Source organism: Pithys albifrons, chromosome 1, assembly GCF_047495875.1.
Source record: "Pithys albifrons albifrons isolate INPA30051 chromosome 1, PitAlb_v1, whole genome shotgun sequence".
NCBI lineage: Eukaryota > Metazoa > Chordata > Aves > Passeriformes > Thamnophilidae > Pithys > Pithys albifrons.
In genome coordinates, this window is record NC_092458.1 from 74,602,502 (window position 1) to 74,620,678 (window position 18,177).

The window sequence follows — 18,177 nt, forward strand, 5'->3', positions numbered from 1 at the left end:
GAAATGGTCATGGACTATAAGGTGAGATTGGGACCATCAAAGATCCAACCCATTTCCAGAAAGACCTAAAAGAACAGACTGTGCATGATAACCAATTAGCAGAGAAAGAGAGAAACTTGTCATCAGGGCAGAGAAAACTGTCCATATAAAGGTCCCACCTTAGACCTGGGCAGTGCTTCTGGACATCTCATCAGCTTCACTGATGCAGCTGGATTGCCACATCTCCTGGATCAACACTGAAATCAGGATTGGCATCCTCTCAGCTGGATTGAAGATCAAACCAGGACTGGCATCCCATTAGCTGCATTAGCCAGAGCGGAGACTGGTGATCCCTTTTTCCCCTCTCTTTTTCTCTTTTCCGTTCTTTAATTCATCTCTCCCTTTTTGATCAGCCTCTTTAATTTCTCTTTTCCCTTCTAGCCTTTCCGTTTTTCCAAGAGCCACTGCTGTATGCTTAATTTCCTTTTTCTCTTCACCCTAACCCTTTATCCGAACCCCCCTACCTGAAACTCTGTGCCTATACAGTAGGTCAGGAACTAACATACCGATTTCCATGCCAAGTGTGTAATTTACTAATAAAACACTCTGATTGTTTGTGCACCTTCTGACTTTTGTTATTTCTTTTGACTGAGGAGCATTTTCAAATTATGAGTGCTTCCTTCCCTTGGAGATTGGGTTGTTACACTCACACAAATAGTTTTCATAATGAGGCTAATGTTCTCTGGCACAATTTTAAATCTTCCTATTTCTGTTTGCAGTTCAGAGTCTTCAAACAATAAGTAGAATTTTCTTGGTTTTGTTTTGATTTACCTGAAAGAAAGCCAGTGAGTGACAGGAACAGCAATAGTTTCCATGACAACCACATGTTTGGTCAGAAAGGTCTTCTGTCCTTCTTTGTGCAGTTGTTAGCAATGTTGACGTTTCTTCATAAAAGCTTAGCCTAATGGGACAAAGATAAACCTCTGTTAGGAAAATTAAAAATATCTCTCAATAATATGATAAGCAGTTCAAGACTCAAAGCTGGTCCTAATGCAAGTAAAAGTCTAGTTTCAAAGATTTCTGTATGGACAGGGACAAGTATCCTGACAGATCGTCAGAGTGATCTTGTTCCAGTATTTACCTGTGTTAGTAGCTCAAATGTCTATGGCAGTACCTTGAGTGTGTATATATAGGTTTACACAGATACCGCCCTAAAGCTGTATGTTTATTGAAGCTTTAAATTTCCAAGAAGCCAAGCTTAGAAGACAGTACATATATTTTTCAAAGCAAATTTATTCAAATCACATAACTTGGCATATGTTCTTAATTTTCTAAAAACAATATGTTGGTTTTTGGCATAAAGTGTTCGAAAAAGCTGAAGTGGAAATGAGGCTTAGATGAGTGGACTGTCGGAGGAGACCCAGGGTTTATACACTGGCAAAAATACTACAAGAGATGGATAGACGAGGACACCGAAGCCCAGGAACCCGGCTCCCCGAATATGGAAGCTCTGCGAGAGATTTATAAGGACTCTAATGTTCACACCCTATATTGATGTTTCCCCAGTTTGAATGTTATACACCCCAATGTGTCTACCCTGGTTGTTTTTCCCTTGGTAGTTCCTTGTCCAAGTTCCCTCTTCCCACAAAACCCTCCGGGTCGCATCCCCCCTGTCCTGGCCCGACCCGGCCACAGGGGCGGTTGCCGGCGGGGCCGCCCACGAGGCGCCGCTAGAGCCCGGGCAGGGGCTGTCCCCGCCTCGAAGTGCCTGAAGCCCTACGATAGACTTTCCCCGCCCATCTCATTCTCCCATTGGTCCTATTGCCGCTCCTCCCCTCCCTCCTTCCCTTCGTTTGCATGTACCCAATGAACTGTGTTACTCCGCCCCGTCTCGGCCCCTCTTCCCCGCCTACATCCGGGGAATGCCCATGCTCTCCTCAAAAGCCAGCGCGCAGCAATAAACTTGGCTTTTCCTCGTGGACTCCTGGCAAGTGCGGGCTTGTTCCGTTCGGGACGGTCGCCGGGCCGGGGGCGGGAGGAGCCGACCCTCGCTTCTAAGGGGCCTGATCCTAGGGAGCCCTGCTTGTCGCTTTCCTAGCCTGGCTCCTGGAAGCGGAGACCTCTCCACCGTATCGGTGGGCAATTCTTAATCCGCTGATAGTGGACAGTGAGGTGGATTGAGAATTGGCTGAAGGGCAGAGCTCAGAGTGTTGTGATCAGCAGTGCAGTCTAGTTAGAGGCCTGTAGCTTGCAGTGTTCCCCAGGGGTCAGTACTGGGTCCAGTCTTGTTCAACTTACTCATCTGTGACCTGGATGAAGGGACAGAGTGTACCCTCAGCAAGTTTGCTTATGATACAGAATGGAAGGAGTGATGGATACTCAAAGGGTCTGTGTAGCTCTTCAAAAGGATGTCAGCAAATTGGAAAGATGGGCAGAGAATCATTGAAGTTCAACAAAGGCAAATTCAGGGCCCTGCACCTGGGGAGGAATAGCCCCATGCAGAAGTACCCACTGGAGGCTGACCTGCTGGAAAGTAGTTCTGCAGGGAAGGACCTGAGGGTCCTGGTGGACAAGTAGTCCATGAGCTAGCAGTGTGCCCTTGTGGCCAGGAAGGTCAATGGTATCCTGAGTTGAATTAGGAAGCCAGCAGGTTTAGGGAGGTGATGCTGCCATTCTATTTATCCTTAATGAGGCTGCATCTGGAGTACTGGTCACCCTTGCCGGGCTGCTCAATACAAGAGAGACACGGAAGTACTAGAGAGGGTTCAGTGGAGGGCTGCAAAAATGATTAGGGAACTAGAGTATCTCTGTTACGATGAAAGGCTGACAGATATGACAGAGCACTGGAATAGGCTGCCCAGAGAAGTTGTGGAGTCTCCTTCTGTGGAGATGTTCAAAATCCTCCTGGGTGCAATCCTGTGCAACCTTTTCCAGATGAACCCGCTTTGGAAGAAACTTTGAACTATATATCTTCAGACTTCCCTTCCAACCCCAACCATTCTGTGATTCTTTTCCTGAAAGTACTATGATAATATTTGGTATAAAGCATTTTTAAAAGGCCAAAACAAAATAATAATTTGTTTTAGGAAAATTCAGGCATTTTTACTAATTGCAAATTGGGTTGAAATAGATTCCAGTTTCTTCAAGTTTACCCATTGTGTATCAAAACATTTGAAGCAATCACCACTTATAAGAAGAGATTATTCCTACTTATTTCCTTCTACCACTCCTCAGATTTTTGTTTTCTATCTGCCCCATACATGTACATACATGTTTTGCACACTACTTCTTTGATCACTATCTTCTTAGTTATCTATTTAACAATGTCTGTAGCTTTAACACTCCGTAACTTGAGAGATTTTGCATTCAAATGACTGAAAAAACAGTCACACATATGAGAAGTTTTGTCTAATTACATATGGTCATGACTGTACTTCTGGTCTTTGACTTGAAAAACATCAAGGTGAAAACATATAGTTCCCTATACTTAATTAGTCATATCTGTCCAGAACCTTTTTGATATCCTCTTATTGGACCCCAAGGAATCTTCAACCTGTAGAGGCTGTGATCCACAATTATGAGAGCAATCCCATGGCACATACAATGAGACAAAGGAGAATATGATTTTTTCCATTATCAGACCCATTTGGGGGATAATGTGAATCTTTCAGATTATAATCAGTTTAGTTACATGTCACATTTAGTGTTTTGGTGATCCTATTATTCATGTTAGAACTCTCACAGTATGAGAATAGAGGCAAAGCTCAACACAGTTGAAAAAAAAAGTTCATAATGTAATAGTAGGTTTCTGCTGGATTATTCCATTTCAACTGATCTCTGAGCATCTCTAGTTATAACCAGTTTTGACAGTCTTTCCTTCATATATGGAGAGACACACATGATGTGAGAACAAGATGACAACATCTGTTTAGGTTACTGATAGTTATTCCTGCAACAATCTAAAGGTGTAGCTTGTCAGCTTTCATATAGAGAGCACATATAGAGAGAGTTTTAAACACAGATAAAAAGTCCCATCTAGGGTTGTATTTCCTTTCAGGTAACTCAGACTACAGAAATGTAGTATTGGGTGTACACATTAATATATGCAACTCTGAAAGAGAACATAACAGTCTTGTAGTCAACTGACTTCCACATAGTGCCTGTAGCTCATCTAAGCCTCAACAGGAAACCTCCTTAATTAATTATTAATGTCTGCTGCCTTTGTTTTTCACTTCAGTGATAATCTGCTTTTCAGTCACTGTGTTCCTTTGCTTAGTGAATTATCTCATTCAGCATTCTTTGCTGGCCAGGCCTTGGGGAAATAAGTATTTTCATTAATATTTAAATTTTTCCCTTATGGCCATATCTGTTAAGAGAGTAAAACACGTTTTTTTCCCCTCCCTATCCTCTCTCCCCCCCAAACTTTATTACTCTTTCTTGTTCCTCTTTTCCTCAGTGCTCTTCAGCTACTTTTATAATGATGCAACACAGAAATTATTTTAACTTGGTGATTTATCTGTTGTGTGAACAGGGAAAAATATACTAAATTTTCCAGCATTAAAGTCTGAGATTATTGGGTTTGTTATTATTATTAGGTATTATTATGCCTATTGGTTTAGACCGCTAAAAATTATATTAAAGGTTCTGATCGGTAGACCAGAAAAAAAGATGAGGAATAAGTGGAGCCAAACAGTGGCAACATCAAGATAAAAGATGCACTTCTGCTCATTTGTCTTGGAATTCTTGGAACGTGATGACTTTAAACTTTCTGTGAAAAACAATATTTTTAATAACCATTTCATTAGACACAACAGAGTTATGGCAAGGTGTGCCAGCTAAGGAGCCTATGACTAAATAGCTGTAACAACTTTTACATGTCAACCCTTACTGTGATCTACTTGACTTGAACCTATCGATGTAATGCAAACTTCAGACCTATAACACAAGTATAAATGTAAAAACAGATTGCAACAACAGAGAGATGCTTTGAATTAAGTCATGAATGTTGGACACTGACCTTCCCATTTGGATATTCATTGCGTAAATATGTTGGCTTACCTCAGTAGAAGAATTATGAGCTAAACAAGCAAGAGAAAAATAGTCACTTCATAGCTTCTTAAAAATCTATGTAGAAATCTTGATTATTATCATAATGAAACGATTTTGCATCTTTACTTTTTTTCTGTATTTCTTGTTTCTTTAAGGGTATATGGCAAACACTTTACTGGCCATATGGACAAATAGAATGCATAACAACATGGTAGGATTATTGAACATCTAAGAATTGAGGAGTACAGTTCATACAAAGACATTGAGATTGCATTTATGGGGCTACCACATAGCATGTGGGATAAGTACAAAGGTGATTTGAAGTAAATAAAAGGTGCAAGAGGATGAAAATGCTATATTTAAAATTATAGGTGTATAGACTAATTTTTACTCTATATTTAATGAAGGGATGTACTCCTGGCTTCACTATCAATGGTTGTCATCTGATCTTTCAGACAACTAGGCTCTCACTTTTAGACAGACATTGCTGATTGAGAACTCCTTCATGCTTTTAGTAAAAAGATCAAAACAGCACTAAATAAATCAGGAGGAGCACCTTCTTTCTAAGAAGGAAGGGAGGGAGGGAGGGAGGGAGGGAGGGAGGGAGGAAGGAAGGGAGGGAGGAAGGAAGGAAGGAAGGAAGGAAGGAAGGAAGGAAGGAAGGAAGGAAGGAAGGAAGGAAGGAAGGAAGGAAGGAAGGAAGGAAGGAAGGAAGGAAGGAAGGAAGGAAGGAAGGAAGGAAGGAAGGAAGGAAGGAAGGAAGGAAGGAAGGAAGGAAGGAAGGAAGGAAGGAAGGAAGGAAGGAAGGAAGGAAGGAAGGAAGGAAGGAAGGAAGATGTTATTGCTGTAAAACAGCACTAATGAATATTCTCTTAAATTTTATTAAAATATCTCCAAGTTAAAACTTAGTTACTTTAAATGTAATTTAAAAGTATTCAGTTATTCATGGTTTGAAAATCTTGATAATTTTGTTTTGTTTTGTTTTTTACATTCTTGACTATCCCAAAATGAGGAATCATAAAAATGTAGAACAGAATATACAGTCACTTACTAATACAAAAAATTACAGTTGAAGGTGCTGCTCAAAATAACTTAAAAATCATTTCAACTGAACAGTATTTCTTTTTTCCCCACAAATATAAATTTGGATCTCACAGAACTCCAGCTTGCTTGTTTGAACCAGTTTCTTGGCTTTATTGGTAATATAGTGCAAGAAAAGTAAATTCAGTTGCTCAGAATATACTTTATTCTATAGATTTCTTTTGCATAATAGCATGAGTTGACAAAGTTTTTACAGTCTAGTTTTTAAATTAAGGATGGAATGTCTACCATTTGTTGATTTTTTTTCCTCTGTCCTGTTCTTATTCTGGTTTCTCTATAATATATGCAGTTTCAGAAATTTATTTTCTTTTAATACCAAAGATATGAATTTGCCTTATGGTAATTTGTAAAAACCAGTGATCTAAAATACAGTTGATGAGTATAATGTGCAGCAAGCAATTTACCTCACTTATTTTTCTGCACAAATAATTAAAAGATGCGGTTTCCAATTTCCAAGTGGTACTACCCATAGTCCTTTGATTTGGACAGAATTTCTGCCAAATTACTTTTGCAATTTGCTTTAATTCTGTGTGATAATTGTAGAAAACTTATTAAAGCACTCACAATTCAGTATGCTTTAATGAATTGCTGTGGCTAGTAGTGACAGGGTGGATACATCCTCACAATACTGACTCCTAGTAGAATTTATGAATACTGAGATCATGCGTACTAATGTAAGGTTGTCAACACCAATATGCTAGAGGCTTGAGCTAGATTCAGTAAAAACATGGGGGTTTTTTAAAACATAATAATAGCATCTACTGCCATCCATGTTTGTTTTCTGGCACTTATAATAAATTTAAATGCAACTGCAAAGATTTGTTCTTGTTTTTAATTAAAAAATGTATGAAGTGAAGACCTTAGCATAGATACTGTGAAACTGATATCAAGGTGCTTTCTTCCATTATCACTACCTCATTTCCCTTTTCCATCATAAGCATATTATCCATTTATCTGTACCAACATGAAAAAGATGATTGTTTAAACCCACATCCTCTCTCTAAGCAGTGTAACACAAGCCTTTGTCTCTACAGACTATACTGCTCAGAGGAAAGGATGTGACTTGTCACCAAAAAGAAAAAAAATTCCCTGAAATATTTCTTTTTCCTCTATCAATATATTAGAGGAAATATCAAATTATTTTAGTTTTCAGAAAAGGAACGTGCTCACAAGAAATGAAGAAATAACAACAGTGATAAGTAATTCTGATGTTCTACACAGACTTGGAAAAATAGGAAACGAAGAGAGTTAGAAATTGAGCTATTACCCCCACACATTCAAATGGAAAGAAAAAATAATGGCGTATCCCATGAAGAACAAATACACTTGCATGATTTGAGATAGTATTATTAGGAAATACTTTACATTCAGTAGGTGCAGGATGTTGGCCTAAGGTGAAATGAAACTCCTAATAATATTCCTTACTGTGGCAAGCCCATGAAATCAATAAATGCAACAAGCTAAGTATCACTGACTAGGCTTTCTATTAAAGGTTTGTTATGCTTTTGGAAAAATATGGAGGTCTAACTGAAGATCCAATTTAAAGTACTGAAATAAAACCTTCTAATCAACACCAAAGTCTCTGTCCCTCCCTGCACAACCTTCACTTCAATCAGGGCTTGGAAGATATGAATGGAACTGCTGCAGACAGTGAATCAGCCTGTCTTCCCTGCTCTCATGAGTATCAGACCTGGTAATGCTCAGTCCATGGAGAATTAGAGGCTTTAGAAAACCAGCTCCGATGTTACAAAGTTCATTGTGAACAGAGGAAGCAGCTTGGCTGGAAAATTTTAAAAAGAGCTTGTCTGTTGAGAGCTCCCTGATGATATATTTACATATAAAGTTAGCTATTAGACCATGATTATTAGAGACACTGGTTATACATAATATAAATAGCCTTGATTGAGTTCATGTCCCTGTTTGCTTTCAATAAAGAATTAATTTGCTCAGTCCAAAGTATTTTTGACAATACTATTTACAAAATGGTCTTAATTCAATAAAAAAAATTAAGTTAGTATTTGATAAAAGCCATACCATAGAAACTTTTACAATGAAATGTCAGTGGAATTTGTTATAGGGCAAATGAAAGTTAAATGATTTTAAGCCAATATAAACAGCAAGGTGTCTTGTGGGATTGATCACCACCCCAAGGGAAAATAATTTATTTTCAAAATTTTAATAATTGTTTAAACTATTGTAAAGACAATTTAATAAAGGACAAGTTTCAGCAGTTAAATAAAACAATTTCTGAGTAGTTTATATGAACACTTAATTTACTGCTAACCAGGTTAATATTCTGCAGTGGAACCATTTCTCGTCAGGTTTCTCCTGGAAAGCAACCAGGACTTTCAATATCTAAATTAATATTTTATAAGGTTTGGTGGGGGTTTTTTGTTGTTTTGGTTTTTTTTTCTTTGGGGTTTGTTGTTGTTTTTTAATTGTTTTGTTTTCTTTTGGTATTTTTTTGTAGTTTGTGATATTATTAAAGCTTTCAAAGACACCAGTCAACCTCTAGGAAGAAGCAAGGAATGCTACTTTACAAAATAATCAAACCCATTATTTCTAAAATAATGGTCAATCACAATTTCTATGCTGGTGAATGATCATCTTAACTACTGCTCTGAAAAACAAATAAAAAATATTTGATTGCAAATGCTGAATAAGTATTTCAAAATGTCTATGAATCCCAAGAGATTCTGAATTATTCAGATGAATTAAACCTGCTTGGAAAACTCTGCACAGTTCCCATAAAATAAGTTAATATTATATTAATATTGTATGAAATATAGATTATTTTCAATAGTATTTGAATATATTTGCCCATACATATTTAAAATAGAGGATTTGTATGTGAGATGCAGAATGTCTCCCTTTCCAACTTTTCAGACAGTTGACTTCATTTTCATTGTGTTTAAATTACTTATTTTTACCAAATCAAATCACCTATTAATAAACACAGTGAAGATTAACAAAGACACTTGACCAAGAAGGCTGGTTTTATGCTGAACTATTTGAGGGATCATTCAGTGTTACTCCCTGTAGAAGCTGGATCCTCTTAGGTATTCTCATTGCAAATCAGATATAAAATGTCATCAGTGTGCTCAGGTGAAGGAGAAGATTGCAGTAAGAGTTCTCAGCTTCTCTAAACCTGCAAGTCAGGTGCTGCTATTTAACAACATTTACTTGACTAAAGCATGGAAAAATTAGAGGACTGCTCAGGCAATCGAGTGACTTGGAATATATCTTGAGATACTGGGTGTTGAGAAATGGTAAAACTGTGGACTCCTGGGCTACTTGCAGGCACTAAGGCAGCTTCACTGCTGCTCCCATTACAAGGCATGATCTCTGGTGAATAAATACCTGTTGGAAGAGGCCTTTCCAGAAGGAAAGTAGTGGAGTTAATTCTGTTAGGTTTTTTTTTGCCCGTGTATTTGCCAATCAGACTGACAGCTTCTAAAATTCAGCTCAAATTTCAGAGAATAAGCAGCTGCTGGGGATAAAGCAGTGGAAAAATCCTTGCTCTCTCACTTAGGTATGTGAATGAGTTCTGCAAAACAGATTCACCTCAGCAGTGTGATTTTCCAATTTCTTAAAGCCTGGACTATGTTAACTCCCGGACTGGAGTTAACACAGATTTGTTTACAAGTACCACAGTTAAGCTGTTTGGTTTCTTGTATGAACTCTTAGGAACTCTTAAAGTCCCACAAGCTTTCATTACACTCACTTCAAATTTTTTTTAGTTCTGCCTATATTATTCACATGTAATAGGAAAAAAAATAAAGAAGAAAATTATGTATAATTTGACACTTTGGAAATTAGGTATATAAGCTCTCTTGTTAGTAAATGAAAAGGAATAGAAAACCTGAAGGAAATTAATTCAAACCATTTTCAACAGCTATTTTGGAACAAGATGAACAACCTTATTCTTTTTGCTAACTGTGATGGAAACCTGATTGCAGCAGAAGTTTAGACAGCTATTCTAAATTATTCGATTAAGTTTCAAATGGCTAAAGCTGAGTGATAGCAATCCTCACTTGTTTTTTCAAGTGTGTATGAAAGTTTCAACAAGCTGTGAAAAACTGAACCAGTCATTTAACTCCTAATCTGAGTGGTATTGCAATAAAATCACCCTTCACCTTTGATGGACATTTCTCAGTATTTTGCTTTAATTATTCAGGGAATTTATTCAAGTCTTTAATAAGTTGTTCTACAGATGCCTTCAGAGAATTTCAGAAGTTCAAGGAGAAACAACTATAGAATTGCAGGTCATTTCTCTGCATTTCTCTGCAGGTCTTTTCTTTGCCAGGCTGGGGATTGAGGACAATGATAAGACCAGTAAGGCACTGCTGTTATTTTATCTCTTAGCAGTACTTGGTAGAACTACCTCTAATGGTTAAGAGGAGCAGCTCATCTTGGCCTCTTGTTTGCAGCAGCCAAATGCTGCCAAGAGGGAAGATGAGAGCAGTTAAATAAATATCCTTGACTGCCACTTGCATCTAGTATTATATCAGTCAGCATAAATAGGCACAGCTTAAATCTTCCACTTAATGCAACTGCCAGACTAATGATATTATGCATTTTAATAACACACCAGCATCTCCACTCATCTCTCTATAAAGACATAAAACCCTGCAGATTGTGTATACTGCTCTGAAGTAGTGGCCACAATCTCTCTGTGGACCTGTACATTCTGTGCTCACTTCCAGAGAAATCAGCTCTGGCATAACAGGGTTTATTGTGCACCAAGGTATTCAATACTATACATGAAAAGGATCAATACATTTTCTGAGCCTAAGATGTGAGGTCCTACTCACTTTAAAAGGCAGGTGCAGAAGCAGGTCCCAAGAGTGTGTTAAGGAAAAGTAATATCCTTCAATATCCTGCTTACCTCCTGCCTGTGGGCCTTATATGATGCTGTCAGCTTGTCAGAAGGACATTCATCCAAAAGGGATGTAGGCTACATGCAGTGAGTGGAAGAGGCTGTTTCATGTGTAGAGTGGATGTCAGACACAAAGACAGGTTAGTGTGCTAAAAGACTGTGCATGAACAGTCCGTCAGTGTGTATGTGGTACAGGCCTACCTCAATGCCAATCCACAAATTAGAAAAATGACAGTTCTTTAAAATAAAATACTTGTCTTGACATATTACTCATGAGTTCTGGGTTAATGCCTGCATTAGTTGCTGTGTCAGATTTCACATTAGTTCAGCTCCCAGATTTAGGTAACAAGACCAGTTTTAATCAATTATTTTATCTTAACATAATATATAATAAAATAAATACAAACATTTTAGCTAAAAAATTCCCTCTAATCATAGAATCCTAGAATCACAAATGCATTTAGGTTGGAAATTATTTTGGTTCCCAGAGAAGCTGTGGATGCCTCATCCTTTGAAGTGTTCAAGGCCAGGTTGGATGGGCCTCGGAGCAGCCTGGTCTAGTGAAATATGTGTCTGGATATGGCAGGAGAGTTGGAACTAGATTATCTTTAAGTTCCCTTCCAACTCAAAACTTTCTCTTATTCTGTGATTGTATGAAAAGACCTTTAAGGTCATTGAGTCCAACCATAAACCTAACACTGCCAAGTTCCTCGCTGCACCACCCCAAAGGACTATGTCTACATGTGTTCCGAATACCAACAAGGATGGTGACTCGATCACTTCCCTGAGCATCCTGTTCTAAACAAAACACTATTCTGGTTTTCAAATATGAGCTGTCTTTGTGTAATTTTCATACTGTTTTTTGAGAAACAATAAAACTTGTGTTCTCCAGGTTGAGGTGATCTACTTATATGAACCCTTCAACAAGGGTACATCACCATTTTACAAGAATTTTGCATAAGCCCAAAGGTTTTATTGCGTATGTGTTCAAATGTGAGGATTCTCTGCAAAAGTGAAACAGGTCAAAAGGATTACATATTCAATTCAAGACAGGTTAAATGCTTCCATGGCTTAAGAGAAAGAAGTCACTTCAGATACTTTTGTAAATCAGTCTTAACACTGAGTGTATTTTAAGAACACTGATTGTATTTTAAAAACTGCAGAGATAAATTCAATCTCAAACTGTTCAGATGAATTAAAAAATAATAAAATACTGTTTGTTTTATTTAAATGGTTTCAATAGACTATTTCTTTACAATTAATAATTGCCACATCTTAGGACAGCAAAGAGTTTATTTAATATACAATAAAAAGATAATACCTTTGGAGCTTAGGTGTTAGACTGACAGTTAAAAATGTAGAATTTAAAAATGCATCTGTAAAAGCAAAATTAGTTTGGTGAAGATATTTAATCAGTTGTTGTTCTGAAATGGTGGTTTAAATGTTAATAATTTTGTTCTTAGCTATTTTCTACTTGAAATTGCAGTGCATTTTTTGGCTGCCATACTGAAGAATATTAATGATGCAGCAAATTGACTGGTGCTGCAGAGATGTATCTGGTTTTTTTATGAGCATATTTAATTGCACATGTTTCTTAAGTCTCTAATTACAACCAGTACTAAAAGTGTCCAGATGTTTAAGGATGCATTTTTATATTTAAACATGCCTCATTATTATTACTCATATGGCAGGCAGATAGTTCACTAAGATATAATGATAGGATATTAAAGTGGATTAGAAATCTCCTTATTAAAACACAAGCTTGTCTGAATAGAAAAAAAAATACTCTAAGTGGAATAAGCACTTCTTCATTTTCTTTCACAAATCTCATTTTATTACAAGCTAAATGTCAGAGACATAAAGATGTAACTGCTGGCATGATCCCATCAGGGAGGTTTCTATTTGTTATGATACGGTATTCAACATTATTTTCCTAAAGATTTTAGATAAAGCCAGTGAACTTTACTAAGGGCTCCAATTTCAACCAAATGTATGTTAACCTACCTAGAGGTGGATTGTTTATTTTTAAGGACTAAGATATGACTGCAGTCAAGTAACATATCTTCTTGTATTTTAACTCAGCATTAGGGCAGACACCAATTATGAAATTTTGCTGTCAGGTTACCCCTCTAAGGGCAGTCACACACTTCATGTTTTCAGTGGCAAATTGAATTTGACACTTAATTTGAAGCCCAGGATACCATAATGTAAAACCTTCTGCAGTATTAGTGATAAAGCATGAGGGCAGACATGCTGTTTTGCTCTTTTAAATATTCCTCTCCATATTACTTTTGCCTTCATTATTTTCTATGGGGATTATTTTCCTGATCCTTAAAGGAAAATTCCAGTAAATGTTTAGGATCACAGCAGCTCACAAAACATTTCAGGTTTCTTTATAGATTCAAATAAATTATCTACTGTAAAATCTACCCATGCATGCTATCCAGACACCTTGTAATTTCAGAGTTTAGAAAAAATTAGAAAAGTCCTTAACATAATTCTTGGTAAGTAGTGGTGTTGACCCTTTCTCATTTGTTTATTCTTTGGAAGCTAACTTAATTTTACATTGCACAAGGAAGTGTACTAATAGTAGTTGCAAGCCCTTTATTGATGGAAGATTAATTCCTTGCAAGGATTTCTGTGTAAGTTAGCGGCCCTTACTTTAATGCATTTTGGAATATTTAAATGCAGTTCTTTGAGGAAGCAGTTGGAACTCTTCCTTGCTTGACAGAATAGAGTTTTAGGCTCAAAAGTTAAGAATATCATAACCTGAAAGCGCAGAGGCTAGTTTGGCGCACATGCAAATGGAATTTAGCCAGGTTCTGGGTTAACTGTCACATTGGAGATTACCATTGCATGTCAAAAAAACCCCAAAAACCAACTTGGACAGTTCCTTTCATAACACAGTAGCCCTCCATTAAGCTGTGAAACATATCCTAGCTCAGAATGAGGCCCAGAGACTCCAGCCATAGAATAATACCTTAGCACAAATAAGATCTCTGAACTATTCAATATTTGTACACAAATATAATCCAGACCAAAGAGGAGCACATTTCTGGGTAATTTTCCAACCCACATAACACATTCAGCATCATGTTAATTTTGCATAAACTATCACCATCTGATCTGCATGAAAGTCTGCAATGATCAAGTTATTTCCCTTTTTTTTCCTACCATTTCTACATTGTGTATCAAGTGGATGAAGTGCTTTAGGATTATTTTTGTATTTTTGGCATACTAAAATGGAGTTTACAATTATAAAGACCAATTGCTCTAGCACTCCCTGCAGAGCAGCCATATTTCCCTAATTATATCAAGAAGCAGTCACAGTTCTGTCAGGAGAAGTAGAAGGATATAGTCTGCCTTTTTCTTCATTTCTTGGGGTTTATTTCTGAAAGAGTTTCTGAAATAATTTCTTGTAGTTTCTGAATTATTTCTTAAAAGTTTTTCTGGAAAGCGAACATCCTCCTTAGCTAAAAGTCATGAGGCTCTTACTGGTTTCCAGAGAGCAATGCCACTGATTGTGTGGACAGCACTTATTTCCATTGATCTCAAGGGTTTTTTTCACACAAAAAACTTATCTCACAAAAAAACTTGTTCCTTTTCTTTAGCTAGGGAGTTCCAATTGGCTGTGTTCACTGACAGAGGACAATTCCTTTTTCATTTCTTTTCTCTCTTGCCATTTATGAAGGTGAAGAATTTAAAATTTACAAGCAAGAATCCAAACTATGCACTGCTAACAGCTTAAAGTTTTCACTATGGCACTTTGACAAATTCCTAGTGCCTATAAAACACAAACTAAGAACACCAATTCAGCAAAATGCAAGGAAACATAGTGTATGCACCTTTTGCTGTTAATGTCCTAAAATTCTGCTCAGTGCATCACATATGCTACTGCATGCTGGACAAGTGCTGTCAAATCCTATTAATTACCCAGAGAGGGCTTCATTGGGGCAGAGTTTTCAGTCACTTGTTTGACAGGGAGTGAAGTATCAGGTCCATCACTGGATTTAAGATGATTTTTTTTTTATTTTGTGCTTCTGGAACTCATGTGGACTGATGCCTGCTACTATTAAAAGTTCAGCCAATCCCTTCCGAGAGACAGGAACCCCTTGGCACAGTCATGATTAGTCGTTAAAAAGGAACCAAGGTGGAAGTGAGGTAGGAATTGTCTGTGCTTCTCTTCTCTCATGGATAATTAGTTCAAATTGTGTTTTACAATTCAATTTCTAACCCTTGCTGCAAAATAAGAATAGCGGGATGGCTAATAGACAGAATGACACTTGTATTTGAAAATGAATGTTGTCTCGGGATGCCTTGTCACCTTCTTGCTCTTCACTACGTGTTTCATGTAAAACAGCAAATAGGGAGAGAAGATGCCACAGGCGTACCTAAAATAAGCTCTAAAAATTAGTCTGATAATGCCTTCAGTTAAATGTGATGTTATAATTGAGGATTCCCTTAGAATCTAGTTACAAAAGTTTATCCATAAAAATTAACATGTTCTACTTGTGCCACTTTGTATAGTGACAGATATCAAAACAAATATATTTGAGCAAGCGGAAGGAGAAAATAAGCCCTAGCATGTTCACTTCTTTTCTTTCTATTACCCACACTATGTCAGAATATTTAAAAATTATTCAAACTAAAAAAATATCATTAAATATAATTATGTAGATTGTTATTGAAAATGGAGGGAGAAGTATTGTCTGTGCTTTGAATATTGTTTTAAAGTGAAAGTAGTGTATTATGTTCAGTTTCTTTATCTGCATTTATGGGATTCCTTTATCCCATAGAGTAACTTATTAAAGGGACAAGCCTTTCTATTAATTAAAGTAATAAATAAATAAATAAACCCATTAAATATAATAATTAAATTAAATAATCTGATTTTAAGTTAAACTGATTTAATATATTTAACCAGTCTTAAAAAAGGGTAAAGGAACATTAGAAATAGGATAATCCTTCACAGAGAATTCTATAGGAAAGTAGTCCTGTTAGCTTGGCCTAATCCAGAAAACTAAAAAAGAAAGTCTCTAATTGTAGATCCTTCACTTCAGCACTGAAAGTATATAATAAACTATAATCTTCCAGCTAAGGAAATTCCAAAACTGAAAAGGCCTGAGAGAATACAAACCAAATGAATAGCAAACATGTTATTTATACAATTATTTAAAAATTTCAGTAAATAAGACTTCATAATGCATCCAGCAGAAAAATCTCTACTTTGAAAATCTTGCCACTAGCTTTACCACACCTATATTTACACCTTGTTAGTAGCTTTAAAATTAAACTTGTGGGAGTACAATTAAAAACAATTTCAGTTTCAGCTTCATGCATATGTGTGCAGATCTCTTCTGACAACTTATTCATTTAATCCATTTAATAAAATAACTCCCTAAGTTTTATATTCCCAAAACAATTGTGTTGAAGGGGGGAAATTGGTAAATTTATATAGCAAGAGGGGGCAGCAGATGATGAGAAATTTAGGGATTTCTCAGCTTCCCTGAAAAAGTAGTTGATGTACATTTCTTCACATATATTCACTTTATGTCACAAAATTTAGTCTGATTATTATGCTATTTGGGGGGCAGAGGGGATGAATCTCATCCTACTCCTGATGATGTGAGGATTCACTGAACATAGAAAAGGTGCAACAGTTTTAAGGACGATCATCCAGTACCTTCAATGTTGTAGAGCAAGTGGGGTATAAGGAAAACAAAACAAATCTATCACCTAAATTCAGTGAAAGGGGGAAATTATGAAGGAAAAACAGTCTAAGAACCACAGGCGAGCCAATGTACCTTTTCTTATGTTTTTTTACTGACTTACAGATTTGAATAAGCTGGCTTAATTTTGCTCTTACTTTAATTTTCCTCAGCTGTTCTCTAATCATGTAAATTGTATGTCTCCATCAATGACTGAGGTGAATGACTGAAGACAGTTCCCACCATTCTGCTTCCGAATATCTTCTATTTTCATAGCACAAGCAGACTAAATATTACAAAATAGCTACAAATCCAAAAATAAGTCTACTGTGTCTTCTATTCCTATATACACAACTGTAGCATGTTTTATCCCAACTGTCATTGTTTGTTGGCCTCTGCAGGCCAAGTTAATGCAGTATTTGTTTCTTCACTGTTTACTGTCTCTGGTTTTCCCCCTTTTTTCGCCTGTACACACTTGTTTTTTATCATTCCACATAAATTTCAAGAGTCTTTCAGAAAGAAATACAACTCAAAAAGACAGAAAGAAATGAAAAAAAGAAAAATAATCCATTCACACTTTCCTTTCTGTGACTATTTGTATCAGTCTTACTCTCAGATGATCAAGGACAGGACTGAAAATTGTCTGCTTCAGCCAACTTCCCTTGGCCGCTGCTCACTAACAGCAACTCCAAAAAGCCATTGGAAACAGCTTCCAACCTGACAAAATCAATTTTAATTTTGAAAAACAATTATTAAATAATTATAAAACCAATAATGCCCTTTTTTAACCTTTGCCTTTCAAACAGAAGGGAGGTGATTTCATTGTTTACACAGTTTTAAGGTTTAGCTATTTTGACAGTGTTATGGAAAGTGTAAACATAGTATTTCAGACTTCTAATGTAGTGTTACAATATATATAAGTGCATGATGTACCATTTTTGCAGCTTGGTATATAGAGAGTAGTTTAAAATCATGTGAAAGTTAAGAAAATCCAAAGACCCCTGCAGACTTTTGGCACCAGTCTCTCTCTCCTACATGCACTGCAATATTCATCACATTTCCTTGCCTTCTGCTTCTCCTCATGAAGATAAAATGCATGGTTCTTTCACCTTTCACCATCAATGAGCCCTTCAGTTTTCCTAATTCATTATTCTGTAAATCCACTTTTCTGCCTGAGACACATACAATTATGTCGGGTCCCAGCAGTCCCTATTGCCTGGGTCTGAGCAAGTTAGAAGAATTAGGACACTTCCATACAGATGTACAGGGATGTAGGTACATATATACATTCATTTAAACCTTCATTGTCTTACACAATGATAAATTTAAGTTGGCAAGACTTTTATAAAACCTAAATATTTCAGTTTAATGTACAGATGTCCTCCTAATATGTTTTTTTACAAAATTATTTTGTTCCATAGTGTTAAAAAAGCAAAGTTTTTTGTTTTCCAGATTTACCTA

General features: G+C 36.6%; 1 protein-coding gene across 2 annotated transcripts in view; it reads right to left on the minus strand.

Annotated features, from left to right (window-relative positions):
* The window catches only part of CNTN5 (contactin 5), a 619,546-nt gene that overhangs the window by 322,053 nt on the left and 279,316 nt on the right, over positions 1-18,177 (minus strand). For both annotated transcript variants that reach the window (XM_071555265.1, XM_071555257.1), the window contains one exon: positions 811-940. In XM_071555265.1, coding sequence (XP_071411366.1) covers positions 811-865 — 55 coding nt within the window. In that variant the 5' untranslated portion in view covers positions 866-940. The remainder of the gene's footprint in view (positions 1-810; positions 941-18,177) is intronic.